Source organism: Pelophylax lessonae, assembly GCF_965119305.1.
Source record: "Pelophylax lessonae genome assembly, chromosome: 2".
Taxonomy (NCBI): Eukaryota; Metazoa; Chordata; class Amphibia; order Anura; family Ranidae; genus Pelophylax; species Pelophylax lessonae.
The window spans coordinates 97804958-97824979 of NC_138769.1; the positions used below are offsets into that span (position 1 = coordinate 97804958).

At 43.8% G+C, this 20022-nt stretch overlaps 1 protein-coding gene across 1 annotated transcript in view; it reads right to left on the reverse strand.

The window, feature by feature from the left end:
• URB1 (URB1 ribosome biogenesis homolog) overlaps nucleotides 1–20022 on the reverse strand; it is a 163688-nt gene that overhangs the window by 31713 nt on the left and 111953 nt on the right. The window contains exons 30-31 of the mRNA XM_082246095.1: nucleotides 9300–9399; nucleotides 1565–1725 (exon numbers count right to left, since the gene is read on the reverse strand). Coding sequence (XP_082102221.1) covers nucleotides 1565–1725; nucleotides 9300–9399 — 261 coding nt within the window. The remainder of the gene's footprint in view (nucleotides 1–1564; nucleotides 1726–9299; nucleotides 9400–20022) is intronic.

The window sequence follows — 20022 nt, forward strand, 5'->3', positions numbered from 1 at the left end:
AGGGGAAGAAGGGGAACCCGGGGCTCCCACCATCCCAGGGAGGGGCCCATATCCACCCCAAAACCCTCCAGGGGAAGAGTGGGGACAGCTACTTAATTTTGGCTACTTAATTTTGGCAACAGAAGACACAATAGGGCTTATCATGTAATGTGTATTTGCCAGTTCCTGTGCCCCTTGTCTTCTCTCCCTGCCAGTCAGGAATCCCCAGGGTGAAACGAGTTAAAGTGGTTGTAAAATCCTATAATCCACTCTATTAAAGTATTATATAACATACAATGTGTGTGTTTCTGTAATATTGTGCCAAATACCTTTGTTACAGCACCGCCGGAGCTCTCTTCCCCGCTCCAAGCACTGCAGAGGGAGGGGCCGAGATTCCCGCCAGGAGAAGAGGAGGAGAGCAACGGGAGGTCAGGTGAGTGCCGAGCAGTGCTGTATTGAAGGTATTTGGCACAATAATATTACAGAAACACACACATTGTACATTATAGAATACTGCAATAGAGTGGATTATAGGATTTTACAACCACTAGGGCTTATTTTTGGGGTAGGGCTTATATTGCAGCCATCCTGGAAAATCACAGTAGGTCTTATTTTCAGGGTAGGTATTAATTATATGCAAATATTTTTGTTGAAATTAGCAGTCTGGTGACAGAGCCCAATTAAAAGGCTTACACATTTTTATTTCTTTATTGTCATGTAACCCCCTACCCCCCTCCCCACTATTTGTTAACCAGCCCATAGAGGAGTCTTTTTTTTTTTTGTTCAACCAACGAGTTGAATGAGAAAACGAACCGGATTCTGCAACCCACACACTTGATGTGGAATACTCCTGCTGAGCTATGGTATTCTGACAGCGGGGAGACTTACCAGCTGTCAGAATACAATGATCAGTGCTGCAGGCTATAGCCAGCAGCGTTGATTGAGTGGGGAAAATTCATCAGGACTTCTGTAAAACCAAACAGCCTGCCCATACATGGATCGGTTCCCTGCTGAACTGGCCAAATTTTGATCCATGTACGGAAAAACTTGCTACTGGCTGCTGCAGTTGCAGTCAGCACTCTGGTTCTTAGACTATTTATTGAATAGCTTGGGACAAGAGAAAGTGTCTTAACTACCCATTAAAATCCCCCCTCAATGCAGACACCCTTTCACAATGTCTTTAGCTATAATCTCCCTATAAATCCCACTAGGACATGTGATTTGTCACAGCTATCTTGTAGCAATGACATAATTTCACAGGCAGAGGATCTTCCAACAGCACAGGTGACTTTATAAGACCTACATGCTGCCAGGAAAGATGGGCTGGGGGGTCAAAATACTCCTGAAAGGAATGCATCCTTCAGGATTATGTGACCAGATTATCAATAATGAAGACATATTCAGCTGTTCAGAACTGTGTTGTGGATGGAATAATTACCTGAACAACAAAAAAGTGTGGCACAAAACCGATATGACTCTGTGAACATGACACATGAAAATGGACAGGTGTTCTATAAACGTGAGTAGAACTCATCGAAAAGTACTCTGAAGACTCCACACATCACCCATGCTGCCATCTGCTCACCTGCTTCTTATCCCGAAAACGTGCCCCGTCCAAATGGGAGAGGAAGGACCCCAAGACGTAATTGGCAGCCGCTCGCATGCTGTAATCGTAACTACTGAGTGCTGCCAGGGTCAGGCCCAAAGCATTGACCTCTACAAACTTCACACAGTCCACAACCAGATCTGCAGTAGACAAATTAAAGAGAGTAATGATAAGTGATGAATCATACAGGCCATTGTTTGCTTATTACAAGTAAGCCTACCCATAGTCTTTAAAAAAATGCCAAATCTCATCTACAAACATACTTTCCCCTTGAAAAGTACTTCGTTTTTTTCTTAACAGTTTTTTTTTTTGCATATGTTCAGCACAAAAAAAGTTAAAGTGATACTAAGGTACCTTTCACACTTATGCGACGTGATTTTACCGCAATTTTGCCGCGACTTTGCCATGATTTTGAGCAATGGCTCAGGGCTATATACCTCAAAACGCATTAAAATCGTGCCAAAGTAGTGCAGGAACTACTTTGAAGTCAGTGCAACTTCAAAAACGCACTGATATGAATGGGGCTCATTGAAAATAATGGAAAACGACTTGTCATGCAATTTTGCGGTCTAAAATCGCGGGACAAGTCGCACTAGTGTGAAAGGGGCATAAAGGAAATGTAAAAAAAATAAATAAAATAATAATAAACCTGTTATACTTACTTGCTCTGTGCAGTGGTTTTGCACTTAGCAGCTCCGATCCCGCTCTTCTCAGGTCCCCCCCACAGGAGCTCTGGGTCTCCCCCCAACCCACAAGTGCTATGGAAGCACTCGTGCGTGCTCGCTATTGAGCCCCGCTCTGTGTCTACATTGACACACAAAATGGAAACTTAGCCCCGCCCCCGCCCCACTCCCTCCTCACTGGGTGTGATTGACAACAGTGGGAGGCAATGGCTCCTGCTACTATGGGAGAGTCAATAAGGAGGGAGAGAGCTGGAAAGCAGATGCTCTCATGCACATCGCTGGATTGAGATCAGTCTCAGGTAAGTATTGGGGGGGCTGCACACAGAACGTTTTTTAACTTCATGCATTAAATAAAATGCAAGAAGGTGTTAAAAAAAAAAATCAGCTTTTAGAGCCACTTTAAAATATTTTAAATATATTACACATACAAATGCGAGGAATGCACTCAAAGTATTGCAAAAGTGGGCATTTTTTTATAAACTTCTATAGTTCATTCAAACTTCACATTTTGGTACAGTAAGGCCCCTTTCACACTTGTGCGACTGGTCCTGCGACATGGGAATGCAAAGTCGCATTACAAGTCGTACTTCATGATTTCCAATGAGTACCATTCATATCTGTGTGACTTCAAGTCGCAACAAATTCAAAGTAGTCCCTGCATTACTTTGGTCCGACTTTGATGCGTTTTGAGGTCCATAGACCTCAATATTACACAGGCATTGCTTCAAGTCCAGTCAAAATTGCGGCAAAATATTAAGGCAAAATCATGCGACTTTTAGGTTGCACAAGTTTGAAAGGGGCCTAACTCTTCCTCCATAGTAATGCTTTTTCATTGCAGGTAAATAATGGATTTCAAGCAGAAGCAAATGTGCCATCATTGAGTTCTTGATGATGGAGGGTGCAGGCTGTCTGACATCCACAGATGACTACAGAATGTTTACAGAGAAGACACCATTCACAAGAGTCACCAATGACAAGGCATTACTCTTGTCATTAGTGTAATCCCTGTAATCATTCTGTAGCCTTCTGTGGATGTCAGACAGCCTGCAACCTCCATCAAGAACTCAATGATGACATCATAGTTCTTGCTTGAATGCATGCCTGACAACATCGGGGCATGCTCCTCATATGACAGCAGATGGTGTCCTGGGGTACTTCCTCAACAGATCAGGACCAGGGCGTCACTGAGCTCCTGAACAGACTGAGGTGCAACCCGGCGGCGCCAGATGGACCGAAAAATAATGTCCCAGAGGTGTTCTATTTGATTTAGGCCAGGCGAGCGTGGGGGCCATTCAATGGTATAAATTCCTTCATCCTCCAGGAACTGGCTGCATACTCTCGCCACATGATGCCAGGCATTGCCGTGTACCAGGAGGAACCCAGGACCCACTGCACCTGCATAGGGTCTGACAATGGGTCCAAAGATTTCATCCCAATAACTAATGGCAGTCAGGGTGCCATTGTCTAGCCTATAGAGGTCTGTGTGTCTCTCCATGGATATGCCCCCCCAGACCATCACTGACCCACCACCAAATCGGTCAAGCTGAACAATGGCAAATGCCTATCAAACTCCACGGTGCTGGGCTGTGAGCACAGGGCCCACTAGAGGACGTCAGGCCATCACGCCACCCTCGTGAAGTCTGTTTCTGATTGCTTGGTCAGAGACATTCACACCAGTAGGCTGCTGGAGATCATTTTGTAGGGCTTTGGCAGTGCTCACCCTGTTCATTCTTGCACAATGGAGCAGATTCCTGCTGATGGGTTAAGGACCTTCTACGGCCTTGTCCAGCTTTCTAAGAGTAACTGCCTGTCACCTGGAAACTCCTCCGTGCTTTTGAGACTGTGCCTAGAGACACAGAAAACCTTTAGGTAATAGCACATATTGATGTGCCATCCTGGAGGAGTTGGACTACCTGTGCAACCTCTATTAGGGTCCAGGTATCGCCTCATGCTACCAGTAGTGATACTGACCCTAACCGAATGCAAAACTAATGAAAAGCAGTTAGAAAAGATGAGTAGGGAAAAAATATTAGTGGCCTCCACCTGTGAAACCATTCCTGTTTTGGAGGTTGTCTCATTATTGCCCATCTAGTGCACGTTAATTTCAATAACACCAAAGCAGCTGAAAATGATTAACAACCCCCTCTGCTACTTAACTGAGCAGATCATTATCCTAGGAGTACATATATACACACACACACACACACATATATATATTGGTCGAAGTATGTCGAGATGGGCGGCACAGCATATCACAAAAGTGAGAACACCCCTCACATTTTTGTAAATATTTCATTATATCTTTTCATGTGACAACACTGAAGAAATGATACTTTGCTACAATGTAAAGTAGTGAGTGTACAGCTTGTATAACAGTGTACATTTGCTGTCCCTTCAAAATAACTCAACACACAGCCATTAATGTCTAAAACGCTGGCCACAAAAGTGAGTACACCCCTAGGTAAAAATGTCTAAATTGGGCCCAATTAGCCATTTTCCCTCCCCAGTGTCATGTGACTCATTAGTGTTACAACGTCTCAGGTGTGAATGGGGAGCAGGTGTGTTAAATTTGGTGTTATCGCTCTCACTCCCTCATACTGGTCACTGGAAGTTCAACATGGCATCTCATGGCAAATAACTCTCTGAGGATCTGAAAAAAAGAATTGTTGCTCTACATAAAGATGGCCTAGGCTATAAGAAGATTGCCAAAATCCTGAAACTGAGCTGCAGCACGGTGGTGAAGACCATACAACGGCTTAACAGGACAGGTTTCACTCAGAACAGGTCTCGCCATTGTCCACAAAAGAATTTGAGTGCACGTGCTCAGCATCCTATCCAGAGGTTGTCTTTGGGAAATAGACTTGAGTGCTGCCAGTATTGCTGCAGAGGTTGAAGGGGTGGGGGGTCAGCCTGTCAGTGCTCAGACCATACGCCACACACTACATCAAATTGGTCTGCATGGCTGTCATCCCAGAAGGAAGCCTCCTCTAAAGATGATGCACAAGAAAGCCCGCAAACAATTTGATGAAGACAAGTAGACTAAGGACATGGATTACTGGAACATGTCCCATGGACTGATGAGACCAAGATAAACTTATTTGGTTCAGATGGTGTCAAGCGTGTGTGGCAGCAACCAGGTGAGGAGTACAAAGACAAGTGTGTCTTGTCTACAGTCAAGCATGGTGGTGGGAGCGTTATGATCTGGGGCTGCATGAGTGCTGCCGGCACTGGGGAGCTACAGTTCATTGAAGGAACCATGAATGCCAACATGTACTGTTACATGATTCCCTCCCTTCTGAGACTGGGGCACAGGGCAGTATTCCAACATGATAACAACCCCAAACACACCTCCAAGATGACCACTGCCTTGCTAAAGAAGCTGAGGGTAAAGGTGATGGACTGGCCAAGCATGTCTCCAGACCTAAACCCTTTTGAGCATCTGTGGGGCATCCTCAAACGGAAGGTGTAGGAGCGCAAGGTCTCTAACATCCACCAGATTCGTGCTCCAGTGGCAACCTGTGAAGCTCTGGTGAACTCCATGCCCAAGAGGGTTAAGGCAGTGCTGGAAAATAATGGTGGCAACACAAAATATTGACACTTTGGGCCCCACACCTGAGACCTTGTAACACTAACGAGTCACAAGGGAAAATGGCAAAATGGGTTCAATTTGGACATTTGCACTTAGGGGTGTACTCACTTTTGTTGCCAGCAGTTTAGACATTAATGGCTGTGTGTTGAGTTATTTTGAGGGGACAGCAAATGTACACTTTTATACAAGCTGTACACTCACATCTTTACATTGTAGCAAAGTGTAATTTCTTCAGTGATGTCACATGAAAAGATATAATAAAATATTTACAAAAAATGTGAGGGGTGTACTCACTTTTGTGAGATACTGTACGTGATCTAGCTTTTCCGGGTAGGGAGCGTGCATGCGTGTCGCTGGCAGCTCGCTCCTGGTGTGATCACACACAGTGAGAGCCCAATGGCAGGTACTGCAGACTCAATGTCATATGAAAAGATATAATAAAATATTTACATAAATGTGAGGGGTGTACTCACTTTTGTCAGATGCTGTACCACCCATGTCGACACACTTCGACCAATACTGACCAATATCCATTACCTTTTCTGTTGTGTGCATGCTTATGTGAATAAACCCTATGTCACTATGAGGGCACAATAGGCCACTGACCAAAACTTTCTACCCTGCTGAGTGTATCTGATGTCATCTCAGCAGTCCACAATACCCTCTGTTCATCCTCAGATCCAAGTAAAGTATAGGTGTAGGACAATCGACATTGAACGTATACAAGTATCTATAGACAAGATCTATATGTTGAAGCAAGAAAAAGGAAAGAAAAAAAAGCAATGAAGTCCTATCAAAGCCAAGATCTAAGAAAAACATTTTGTATGTGGATCTCCAATGCACGGCATCATTTACACTGCAGTGTCACAGGCACGCTGTCATTCAAGGTTCTTCAAACAAAGTAGAAGAGCACAAGGACAGACAGAGTTATTGAAATGACTCATCCTCTCCCATCTGACGTCAAAAAGACACCGCAACCTTCTCAGAAAATAAATGCATTCATTATATGGAGAGGGCTGAGACAGGGAAACATCAATGGGAAGGCCAGTTGCACTCTTTAGCTACGAAATCCCAATGCAGCCAAGCATGACGAATACTTACTAGTAACAGGATCTCAACCTCGCTTGATATTAATTGCTATAAAGATTGTTTTGATTAGAGTTAATAAAAATTACAACCAGCAGCCACGTTTGATTTTCCAAAACAGGCAAAAAAATTCAAACATGGTTTTACAGATGTGATGGCTGTTGTACAGAAGCCACCTACAGGGAGTGCAGAATTATTAGGCAAATGAGTATTTTTGAGGATTAATTTTATTATTAAACAACAACCATGTTCTCAATGAACCCAAAAAACTCATTAATATCAAAGCTGACTATTTTTGGAAGTAGTTTTTAGTTTGTTTTTAGTTTTAGCTATTTTAGGGGGATATCTGTGTGTGCAGGTGACTATTACTGTGCATAATTATTAGGCAACTTAACAAAAATCAAATATACAGTATACCCATTTCAATTATTTATTTTTACCAGTGAAACCAATATAACATCTCAACATTCACAAATATACATTTCTGACATTCAAAAACAAAACAAAAACAAATCAGTGACCAATATAGCCACCTTTCTTTGCAAGGACACTCAAAAGCCTGCCATCCATGGATTCTGTCAGTGTTTTGATCTGTTCACCATCAACATTGCGTGCAGCAGCAACCACAGCCTCCCAGACACTGTTCAGAGAGGTGTACTGTTTTCCCTCCTTGTAAATCTCACATTTGATGATGGACCACAGGTTCTCAATGGGGTTCAGATCAGGTGAACAAGGAGGCCATGTCATTAGCTTTTCTTTTATACCCTTTCTTGCCAGCCACGCTGTGGAGTACTTGGACGCGTGTGATGGAGCATTGTCCTGCATGAAAATCATGTTTTTCTTGAAGGATGCAGACTTCTTCCTGTACCACTGCTTGAAGAAGGGGTCTTCCAGAAACTGGCAGTAGGACTGGGAGTTGAGCTGAACTCCATCCTCAACCCGAAAAGGCCCCACAAGCTCATCTTTGATGATACCAGCCCAAACCAGTACTCCACCTCCACCTTGCTGGCGTCTGAGTCGGACTGGAGCTCTCTGCCCTTTACCAATCCAGCCACGGGCCCATCCATCTGGCCCATCAAGACTCACTCTCATTTCACCAGTCCATAAAACCTTTGAAAAATCAGTCTTGAGATATTTCTTGGCCCAGTCTTGACTTTTCAGCTTGTGTCTTGTTCAGTGGTGGTCGTCTTTCAGCCTTTCTTACCTTGGCCATGTCTCTGAGTATTGCACACCTTGTGCTTTTGGACACTCCAGTGATGTTGCAGCTCTGAAATATGGCCAAACTGGTGGCAAGTGGCATCTTGGCAGCTGCACGCTTGACTTTTCTCAGTTCATGGGCTGTTATTCTGCGCCTTTTCCACACACTTCTTGCGACCCTGTTGACTATTTTGAATGAAATGCTTGATTGTTCGATGATCACACTTCAGAAGCTTTGCAATTTTAAGAGTGCTGCATCCCTCTGCAAGATATCTCACTATTTTTGACTTTTCTGAGCCAAGTCCTTCTTTTGACCCATTTTGCCCAAGGAAAGGAAGTTGCCTAATAATTATGCACACCTGATATAGGGTGTTGATGTCATTAGACCACACCCCTTCTCATTACAGAGACGCACATCACCTAATATGCTTAATTGGTAGTAGGCTTTCGAGCCTATACAGCTTGGAGTAAGACAACATGCATAAAGAGGATGATGTGGTCAAAATACTAATTTGCCTAATAATTCTGCACTCCCTGTAGAACTGATTTGATCATGTGATGGCTTCCTCCTGTAATGAACCAATTTACATTTTCAATACATGTGACCGGCTCCCAGCTGTAACCAGCTGATTTGTCATGTCTTGGTCATGTGACTGGCTCCTTGATATTTCCTAATCGCGTGATTGCCCCCTAATTTTAACCATCCGTTCTCTTAGGTGCCATTCACATTTGACATTTGAGGATCTCAGGCAGAATTACGGAGATTCTGCCCGCGATTGCAAATCACACTGCAATCGCAAAACGCATGCTCAGAAGCCATTCATTTTTATTGGCACAGTGGTGCGGTTTTGCAGCAATAAATCTTGCAGCAATCGCAGCAAACCACAACGCGTGAAGAGGGTCACCCAAAAGAAGCTCCTGCTCCTTTGGGAATGACACATTTTGTGCATTTGCGATAATCACAGCAAAACCGCACCACGTTTTAGGTGCCATTGAGAATTAATGGCACCCTAACATGCGTTATGTGACTGCAGTGCGATTTGAAATCGCAAGCAGAATTGCAGCGATTCTACCCAAGATCCCAAAACACCAAATGTGAATGGAGCTTTAAAAAACTTGAGCTGATCATATAGCAGCCAATATAGTATAGATTAGTTACCTGGTCTGAGCAGCTCACTGAAGAGAGGTAATAAGAAGCAGGGATCATAAAGTATTCCTAGGTCATCTATTGCCCGGTCTTCATACGTGTTCTTCCCAGCCTGAAATGTAATATTTGTATGGGTACATCAGCGCTTTTAAACACCTTTGATTGCAGAAAACATGTTACAATATAAACTAACTTGATTTTAAACAGATGGATACTCTTCTGTCGGATGCTCTACTCTCTCCTCTTCTCCCCCCCACTTGCACTTTTCGCATCCCTTCTTTACTGTCTCCACCTTGTCCCTTCTTCAGTACGCCTCCATATTTAATTCTCTTATTGGGAAAGGTGGCTTTATGCAAAACAATATTCTATCCCTATGCAAAGGTTCTTCTCAAATGGAATGACATTTCATGTTTTGCTGGCTTGGAGCCTGTGTAGATGCTTGACCTGACCTGCCCTCTCCCTGTAGATCCCATATGAATGGCCCTTCAAGCAGGCTCTTGAAGACCGCTGCCACGCTACAAGGGAAGCTAAAGCGAGCATCAGGAAGCTGCAGATCCTGTGCTCCCAACCCGAATAAGATCCTGTAGTAACCAATGTCCATTGCCCTGTGCCAGGCGGACACAACAATATGTAAGCAGCCAATTTATTTTATTTCATAATAAAACAGTATTACACTATCTTTTGGCTTTATATTTGTCTCCCTGCATATGGGCTATATACTCATCTACATGAAAAAACAATTGAGGAGTGAGGAGAAGGAAAAAATTATCATTATGTTATCCTATGATACCAAACATATAATTAATGAGAAATGAAGGAGACCTAATGGTCTGATCCACCTATATAATAGGATTAAAGGCCTTTGTGACCTAGTGATTTCTGGTAAGAGGCATTGATTACCACCTTTTCTCACTGGAGCACCTGATCCATAAGAAAGTAACCCCTGCACCATTTTTTGCATGAACTTTTTGGATCACAGTTCACCATTTTAGCACTATTGAAGCATTATTTTATCATTTATTTATTTATCATTGGAGTATTGTTTTATCATTTATTCACGGACCATTGTATTTATATTTAAGTTATTGAAAGTTTTGAAATCTTTTAAAGTTTCAAGAAGCACAGCATTATTGAAAAATACCAATATGAATTATATTTTTTTTTTATATAGAATTTTTTTTGCACTATCTATCACTTTAAGCAAGTATATTTAAAGAAGTATTTATTGACTGCACTGCTGTAATACTGAGAAAAGTATATATGTTTAATTCGTACCTATTTCATAGGCAACATTCTCAGCAATTTTGCACAGAAAAGCTAGCACTTTATTTTGAATATTCACAGCCTCATTTGCATACTAGCACTAAGCACTCTAACCCTTAATCCAGTGCAAATAATATATCTATACCAGCGCCTTTTTTACTTTTCTACTCATCAGGCTCTTGAGCATGTCATCAATACATATTCTTATTGTGTCTCTTGAATACGGTCTTATATTCTTATGTTACCCAGTTTTCCACTCTTTGAGGCAATTGTATATCAAATTGAGTTAACAAGTTAAACACTTTTTTCTGTGTATGGTTTGCAATTATATACATACCAGAGGGCAGCCATTTTTGCTCCATATAAATGCAGGCTCTACAACCAACTGTGCAGTGGTACACAATGAGTGTGCTTTACTGCTCATTCTCACAATACAAGGCTATGGGGTTTATTGACTTCGTCCTGGTTCACACTGGGGCAACTTGTCAGGCGACTTAGCCGCCTGACAAGTCGCACTCCATTCAGTGCAATGGAACCGTTCTAATCGGAGCAACTCAAGTCACTCCGACTTCGAAAAAGGTTCCTGCACTACTTTGGGGGCGACTTGCATTGACGGGCAACTTAGAAGCCATCCCAGTGTGAACCCAGCCTAAAACCGGAGAGTGCAAAATCTGGTGCAGCTCTGCATAGAAACCAATCAGCTTCCAGGTTTGTGTCAAAGCTTAATTGAACAAGCTGAAGTTAGGTGCCGATTGGCCACCATGCACAGCAGCACCAGATTTTGCATTCTCCAGTTTTAGTATCAACCCCTATGAGTCAGCACTCCCTGTGTAGCCCATGCCTTATCTCTATGGTTGTTATGCAGTAAAAGTGTTACTAAACCCACAAAAGTAAAATCAGTCTGTATACAAAGTAAAGGATGCTTGTTACACTCACTGTGGAACCTAAGGGGTTAATCCTCCACATAACACATGTGTAAAAAGGCAGTTTGATTCTGCCTTCGCTGATCCTCCCCTTCTTCCACTGTCCCCAATCCATATCCTGATAAGACAGGGCTTTTGGAGTCACTCTCACCACATTCAGTTTGGTGCGAATTGATAGGGAGTTGTGTTTTATTTTTTTTCTTGAGAAGGGGCATATGATCAGCCCAGGGCCAATCAGCACTGTCCAGACAGGTCAGGTGCCCTGCAGCCTCATAGGTCAGAGGAGAATGAAAACTCCTCCTACAAGCTTTAACCAGTGCTCGGCCGCACACTGATATAAGTCACAAGACTGCTATATACTGCTGATGAGAAAAGGTATTTAGCAGTTTATATTTACTAAAAAAATTGCATTTCCGTGTTCTATGTACTGTGGGAGAGCAGATATAGCGAATGCAGGATCCCGGGTTTAGAAACACTTTAACCACTTGTCGTCCGCCGCACGACTATTTACTGTGGCGGTCAGCTCCTCACAGGCAGAGCGATGTAGTACTACGTCGCTAGCCTGTGAGGGTCTAGGGAGCGAGCGCACTCCCGCGCGGTCACGGACTCGACTGGCGCGTGTGACCGGCGGACCCGATGTCTGCCGGTCACTCGGCGATCGTCGGTGCAGAGGGAGAAAGTCAGGCGGCTGATGTAAACAAGCTGCCTGTCATTCTCCCCTGTGTAGAAACAGTGATCATACGGTTCTGCTATGTAGGACCGTTGATCACTGTTCCTACAGCTCAAGCAACAGCCAATTACAGTTAGAAGCACGCCCCTAGGGACACACACAGCCCCCCTCCCTCTCAAAAAAAGTTAACCCCTTCACTGCCAGTGTAATTTTACAGTAACAGTGCATATGTATAGCACGGATTACTGTAGTAATGTCACTGGTAACCCCAGAAGTGTCAAAAATGTCAGTCAAGGGTCCGATCTGTCCGCCGCAATGTCGCAGTACCGCAAAAAAAAAAAAAAAAAAATTGCAGATCGCCGCCATTACGCGTTAAAAAAAAAAACAACAAAAATTACAAAAATCTTTCCCTTTGTTAGTAAACGCAATAACTTTTGCGCAAACCAATCAAAATACGCTTTTTGCAATTTTTTTTACCAAACATATGTAGCAGAAAACAAATTGGCCAAAAATGTTAAAAAATTTAGATTTTTACATTTTTTTTGGGGAATTTCATATAAAAAAATTTGAAAAATATTGTTATTTTTGCAAAATTGACGCTCTTTTTTTGTTTATAGCGCAAAAAGTAAAAATCGCACAGGTGATCAAATACCACCAAAAGAAAGCTCTGTTTGTGGGAAAAAAAGGACGTCAAATTCGTTTAGGTACAGCGTCGCACGACCGCGCAATTGTCCGTTAAAAGTCACGCAGTGCCGAATCGCAAAAAAACCCCTGGTCAGGAAGGGGGTAAAATCTTCCGGGGCTTAAGTGGTTAAGGCCCATACACACAATCAGAAAATTGTACAAAATATACCGCTTTCTATACGATCGTACAATAATCTGAAAGTTAGTACACAACTTTTGTCCGAAATTTTCCAAAGGGACAAACATGCACAATTTTTCTCATACGATTTTTGTTTAAGCAATACAGTTTTCGTCCGAAACTACAATACAAATGCATCACAAAACAGGACACCCCTTCCGAATTTTTATTCTGTCGTATGAGAATTTTTGAACTTTAGTAACCTCTTCATTTTCAATCTGGAAACTAGCATGCAAAAACCGATGATCATTCCTCCGATAATCTCATTGTGTGTACCAGGCTTTAGCAGAGTAGTAGTATTAAATAATCTATCCAACCTCTAGAAGTAAGACCTGCCCTACATTTTTGTACCGTATTTTCTGGCGTATAAGACGACCCCCCTATTACATGATCTACCGGTAATACTTATACTTAGGTTACCTTGGAGATATTATACTCGGCGTATAAGACGACCTCCCATTTTTGGGGGATTTTTTTGAGGTTCAAAAGTAGTCTTATACGCCAGAAAATACAGTAATCAGATTCAGACACCCTTCATAAAAATGACAGTTCTGCTAAGGGAACTGGCTCCCTGCTTTTCCTAGGAGTCTGTATAGAACTTACAGTCAGGTTACAAACATCCCCTGCAAAAGAATGTTTGGCGAAGTACTTTCTTATTAGGGAACCAAGACAGATCTGGAGGTTATGGGAAAGACTAAAGTTCGGCTTTCACCTAGTGTGGACGGTACCTTAAAATACAGTACAGACCAAAAGTTTGGACACACCTTCTCATTCAAAGAGTTTTCTTTATTTTCATGACTATGAAAATTGTAGAGTCACACTTCAAGAGGTAGTCACCTGAAATGGTCTTCCAACAGTCTTGAAGGAGTTCCCAGAGATGCTTAGCACTTGTTGGCCCTTTTGCCTTCACTCTGCGGTCCAGCTCACCCCAAAACATCTGGATTGGGTTCAGGTCCGGTGACTGTGGAGGCCGGGTCATCTGGCGCAGCACCACATCACTCTCCTTCAGTGTCACCAGCAAAGCACCCCCACACCATCACACCACCTCCTCCATGCTTCACGGTGGGAACCAGGCATGTAGAGTCCATTCGTTCACCTTTTCTGTGTCGCACAAAGACACGGTGGTTGGAACCAAAGATCTCAAATTTGGACTCATCAGACCAAAGCACAGATTTCCACTGATCTAATGTCCATTCCTTGTGTTCTTTAGCCCAAACAAGTCTCTTCTGCTTGTTGCCTTTCTTTAGCAGTGGTTTCCTAGCAGATATTCTACCATAAAGGCCTGATTCAACCAGTCTCCTCAACAGTTGTTCTAGAGATGTGTCTGCTGCTAGAACTCCGTGTGCCATTGACCTGGTCTCTAATCTGAGCTGCTGTTCACCTGCGATTTCTGAGGCTGGTGACTCGGATGAACTTATCCTCCGCAGCAGAGGCGACTCTTGGTCTCCTTTCCTGGGGCGGTCCGCATGTGAGCCACTTTCTTTGTAGCGCTTGATGGTTTTTGTGACTACACTTGGGGACACTTTCAAAGTTTTCCCAATTTTTCGGACTGACTGACCTTCATTTCTTAAAGTAATGATGGCCACTCGTTTTCCTGTACAAATTCTAACAGTCTATTCAGTAGGACTATCAGCTGTGTATCCACCTGACTTCTGCACAACACAACTGATGGTCCCAACCCTATTTATAAGGCAAGAAATCACACTTATTAAACCTGACAGGGCACACCTGGGAAGTGAAAACCATTTCAGGTGATTACCTCTTGAAGTGTGACTCTACAATTTTCATAGTCATGAAAATAAAGAAAACTCTTTGAATGAGAAGGTGTGTCCAAACTTCCGGTCTGTACTGTATATAAAATTCCTTTGTATTAAAATTTTGGGCCACATGACCGTTCAGTTCCAGCAAAGAGCTGGGCTACAAAACTTTCACAAACAACTTTGTTTAAAAGAAGAATAGGTCACATTCAGATGTGAACTGCTAAGCTAACCTTTATAAGTGGACCAAAAGCATTAACATTTCCCTTCTCTGCTAAGTGGAACCTCTATGATGTGGTTCAGGCTCCTGTGCCCACGCAGCTCGGTTTAAAAGCCCAATCTAAGGGCCAGGCTTTCATCTCAACACATATATGCCAATTAACAAGACCGTGTTTGCTGAATCACTCTATGACTCAGGGATTGCTCAGGCCACTGTGATGCTAACACTGAGATTTTTGCTAGCTGCACGTCATTCTTTCGGTAAACTCTTTTTTTTTACAGCTTTGAATCAAAGATTTTTTAATAAAGAAATATATTTATATACAAATACACACAAACACATACAAGTGCTGTGAAAAAGTATTTGCCCTCTGATTTTTATTTTTGCATATTTGTCACACTTAAATGATTCAGCTCATTGAACTAATTTTAATATTACACAAAGATAACCGGAGGAAATACAAAATGCAGTTTTTAAATGAGGATTTAATTAAGGGAAAAAACCTGTAAAAACCTGATGGCCCTACGTGAAAAAATAATTGCCCCCTAAGCCTAATTGGTTGTTCCACCCTTGGTGGCAACAACTGCAACCAAGCGTTTGCGATACCTGGCAATGAGTCTTTCACATCGCTGTGGGGGAATTTGGGCCCACTCTTCTTTGCAGAATGGTTTTAATTCAGCCACACTGGAGGGTTTTCCAGCATGAATGGCCTGTTTAAAGTGATTGTAAAATCTCATTTTTTTTTTGTTTTTAAACAACAAACATGTTATACTTATCTCCTCTGTGCAGTTGGCTTTGCACAGAGTGGCCCTGATCCTACTCTTCTTGGGTCCCTCCTGTATAGTGCCCCCACAGCAAGCAGTTTGCTATGGGGGCACCCAAGCCAAGTCACAGCTCCCTGTGTCCATTCAGAAATGGAGCTGAAACCCATCCCCAATGAAGAGGGGAGTCCCGGGCAGCTGAGACACCCCTGCAACATGGCTGGATAAAGATTGGCTCAAGTAAGTATTAGGGGTTCTGCTGCACACAGAATATTTTTTTATCTTAATGCATAAAATGTATTAAGATTAAAAAAAAAACCTCCTGCTTTTACGGTGAGTCCAGACAATGCCACTCCAAAACCTTCATTTTGATTCATTTTTTTTTTTAAGCCATTCAGAGACTTGCTGGGTGCGTTTCGAAACATTGTCCTACTCCATATCCGAAATGTGCTTGAGGTCACAAACTGATCGCAGAATTCATGGTTCTACCAATTATGGCAAGTCTTCCAGGTCCTAAAGCTGCAAAGCATCCCCAGACCATCACACTACCACCAATGTGCAACTGTTGGTATGATTTTCTTTTTATGAAATGCTGTGGTAGTTTTACGCCAGATGTAACGGGATGCACAGTTTACAAAAAGTTCAACTTTGTCCCATAACAATTTCACTGTGAGGTCCATACAACGTATGGACTTACAGAACTGCTTGCAGCTGGCCAGGTCCGTGCGCCATACAGACCTACATTCCTCCTCCTGCTTTAAGCTCATGGTCACTTCAGTCACCATGGGTTTTCTAGAAAAATTGCTCAGCAGACTGTGCTGAACATACAGATAGCTCTGATTAGTGGCTAAAAAGCTGCTGACCAGAGCTATGCACAAAAAAATTGACCCCCCCCCCCCTCTCGGCGATACCACTGCTGCATCTCCAGGCCCCTGCCCTGTGTATCCTATCCATTCTCTCTCTCTCCACACAGCCCCCTACCCCCACGCTTTTGTGCCTTTCTCACCCCAGCTGCACCAATTCAGCCCCCCTGCACAAATCCCCCCCCCCCCCCCCCGCAACCTCGATCCCCTGTGGCTACTCTGCAGCCGCCGGGTTTCTTCCACTTCACCTGCTTCAGATGCTGCAGGGCAGCCACAGAGGCTTTGCACCCGTTCATTCTGACCCCCGTAATGGCCCCCCTCCTCACCTATCCCCCGATCTTCCCCCCCGTTGTGCTGCCTGACCGCATTCCATCCTTCCCCCCTCCTGCTGGCTGCAGCTGTTGCTGGGGCGCACTGGGAAGCTGTCATCAGGATGGAGATCCGTTCCTTTCTTTGAATGGACATAGTTAGCGATCGTACTGATTTCTCCTATGTCCATTTATCACTGGAGCATAATAAGCAGTGTTTACTATACTGCAGTTTTGTGAATGAATAGGAGTCTCCATACAGACTCCTATTTATTCATAGATCCCCGTTATCCCATCCATCGAACCCCCCCACATACAAAATATCACAAATAAAATTGCAATAATAAATTTAACAAACAATATATATAGTAAGGCCTTCCTCACACAGGGCATACTACAGCATACACCCCCGCAAGGCCATGTTAACTCACTTGGGGATGCACAGGAATTCTGTGGATCCCTGTGCAGACAGTCTCATTGATGTCATTTGGGATGTAGCAACTGCATGAACACAGCCGTTGCTTCTAATTTGACATCCATGTCGGTCCAGGTGCATTTCCCTGAGCTCAGAATGTCTTAATTCAGAGTCATGCACCCACACAGATGTCAGATTGTGAACAGCAGCTGTGTCTGTGCAGCCATTACATCACAATTACCATGAACAGGACTGCCTGCATAGGGAAGCATGGAACATCTGTGCATCCTCGTACGGGCATAAGCTTTTAGTACGCTCCATATGAATGAGGTCTTATTATCAATTTAGCAGGAATTTTGCAAGTTATGTTGTGTTTGCATGCACTAATAATGACTGTAGTGCATTTTTACCGAAAAAGTGGATTTTTGTAAAATCTTACCGTAAAATCCTTTTCTCTTAGCTCATTGACAGACGTAGTCCTCGGTGATACAGCACCTTCGGGTTATGTTGCCTCCACAGGAGTAGGACTAGACAGGAAATAAAATGCTCTGGCCACACCTTAGGGGCAGTCCCCGAGGGTATATCCTCTCTCTCTCTGCCACAGCAAATCAGTTATGTCACAAAAGCAGTGTTTAGAGAATTTTACCCAACCCAACTCAAAAACAGAGGGGCGGGTACTACGTCTGTCAATGAGCTAAGAGAAAAGGATTTTACGGTAAGATTTTACAAAAATCCATTTTTCTCTATCGCTCATTGACAGACGTAGTCCTCGGTGATACAGCACCTTCGGGACGTCCCAGAGCAGTATCACAAATGAGGGGTGGGAAAATGGAAATCAAATCCAAATCTAGAAGGCCCAACCCGTGCCAACTAGAAGTTTACAATGCTCATCCTTAATGATGAGACTCAACAAAAAAATTTTCAAACAGAAAAAAACCCTCGAGGTAGACCACCGGTCTCCTCAAATTGCGGCCTGCAAAACCTTGCGGCCAAATGAGGCATCCGCCGATGCCATCACATCAATTTTATAAAATTTTGTAAAGGTATGTACCGACGACCAGGTGGCCGCCTTACATACCTGGACCACTGACGCCTGATGGCGAAAGGCCCAGGAAGTACTAAGCGCTCGAGTGGAGTGCGCCCTAACAGGGAACGGAGGACTCTGACCCTTATTAGAATAAGCCTGTACCACCGTCTGTCTAATCCATTTGGCAATAGTCGCGGCAGATGCAGGCAACCCCTTTCTGGGGCCATCCGTGATCACAAAAAGTGAATCCGTCTTACGGAACGATTCCGTAGCCTTCAGGTATACCCTGATTGCCCGAACCACATCCAAGGAATGCAACGCATGTTCCCGATGATTGGGCTGAGGACACAAGGAAGGTAGTACAATATCTTCATTCAGATGAAAATCTGAAACCACCTTAGGAAAAAGAAAGGATGGCTTAGGATGGAGTATTACCTTATCCCTATGAATCACCAAGTATGGGGACTGGCATGATAAAGCAGCCAGTTCTGACACCCTGTGTGCAGAAGTGATAGCCACCAAGAAGGCCACCTTCTGGGATAAAGTAAGCAAGGGAATTTCCCTGATGTTTTAAAAAGGAGGTTTCTGTAGAACCGACAAAACCAAATTAAGATCCCAGGGCGGTAAGGGCGCGCGGACTGGTGGAGCCAGGTGCCGCACCCCCTGGATGAAATTCCGCACCAAGGACTTGGTAGCTAAAGGTTTCTGAAAGAAAATTGCTAATGCTGAAACTTGACCCTTGATGGTGCTCAAGGCTAGCTTCTGCTCAACCCCTTTTTGCAAAAAGGCCAATATTCTAGTCACCGAATAGGTACGTGGAGGAAATCCTAAAGATTCGCACCACGCGATATAAGTCTTCCATGTGTGATAATAGACTCTGCTGGAAGTCGCTTTCCTTGCTTTAATAAGGGTAGGAATGACTGAAGCTGACAACCCTCTGTCTTTCAGTACTTGGGTCTCAATGGCCAGGCCATTAAAACCAGCGACTGTAAAGCACAATGGTAGATTGGTCCTCGAGACCGCAGATACTCCCTGAGACGCAGTTCCCACGGAACGTCCGCGACTAGCAAGTCCAAGTCGGCCAGGCCGGCTTGACGAGGCCAGCCTAGAATTTCTAGGACCACTGGCACTGACGGGATCTGAACCAGGCATCCCTAGAGCTATCTGGCCCCGACCATCCGACAAAGTCTGGTCGTTTTCTGTTCCCACACATTTATCCGACACCTGATTCCTATCAGGAACGGTGATCTCTCCTGGTTGAATCTCAGGGACCGAAGTCACCCGGCTAGAGGCTTCTTGGTCTGTCTGGTCAACCAGATCCGATTCCTGTGGGGAACTGAGACTAATCTTAGGAAAAGGTAAAGGAAAAGATCTATTCAGGGAACGGTGACTACCGCTCCCTGTAGTACTTAAATGTTGGAAGGGAAGAATCGCACCGGTAGTAGTAGTCGATGCTCGATCTAATGTCCTGAATACCGGTGAAAACGTCCCCCCACCCTCAACCCGGGTGGGGGCGCACCTTCAGGCTGTGTAATCCTTTGCTTCGGGTTTGGCTGAGTCGGTCCTCTGTTTGTCCGACCAGCCTTTCTTGAACCCTCCTGGAGGAGTCTTGCCTTTCCCGCTAGTACCAGCCGGGCGTACGAACCCTTTATGGGCGGTAAAGAAA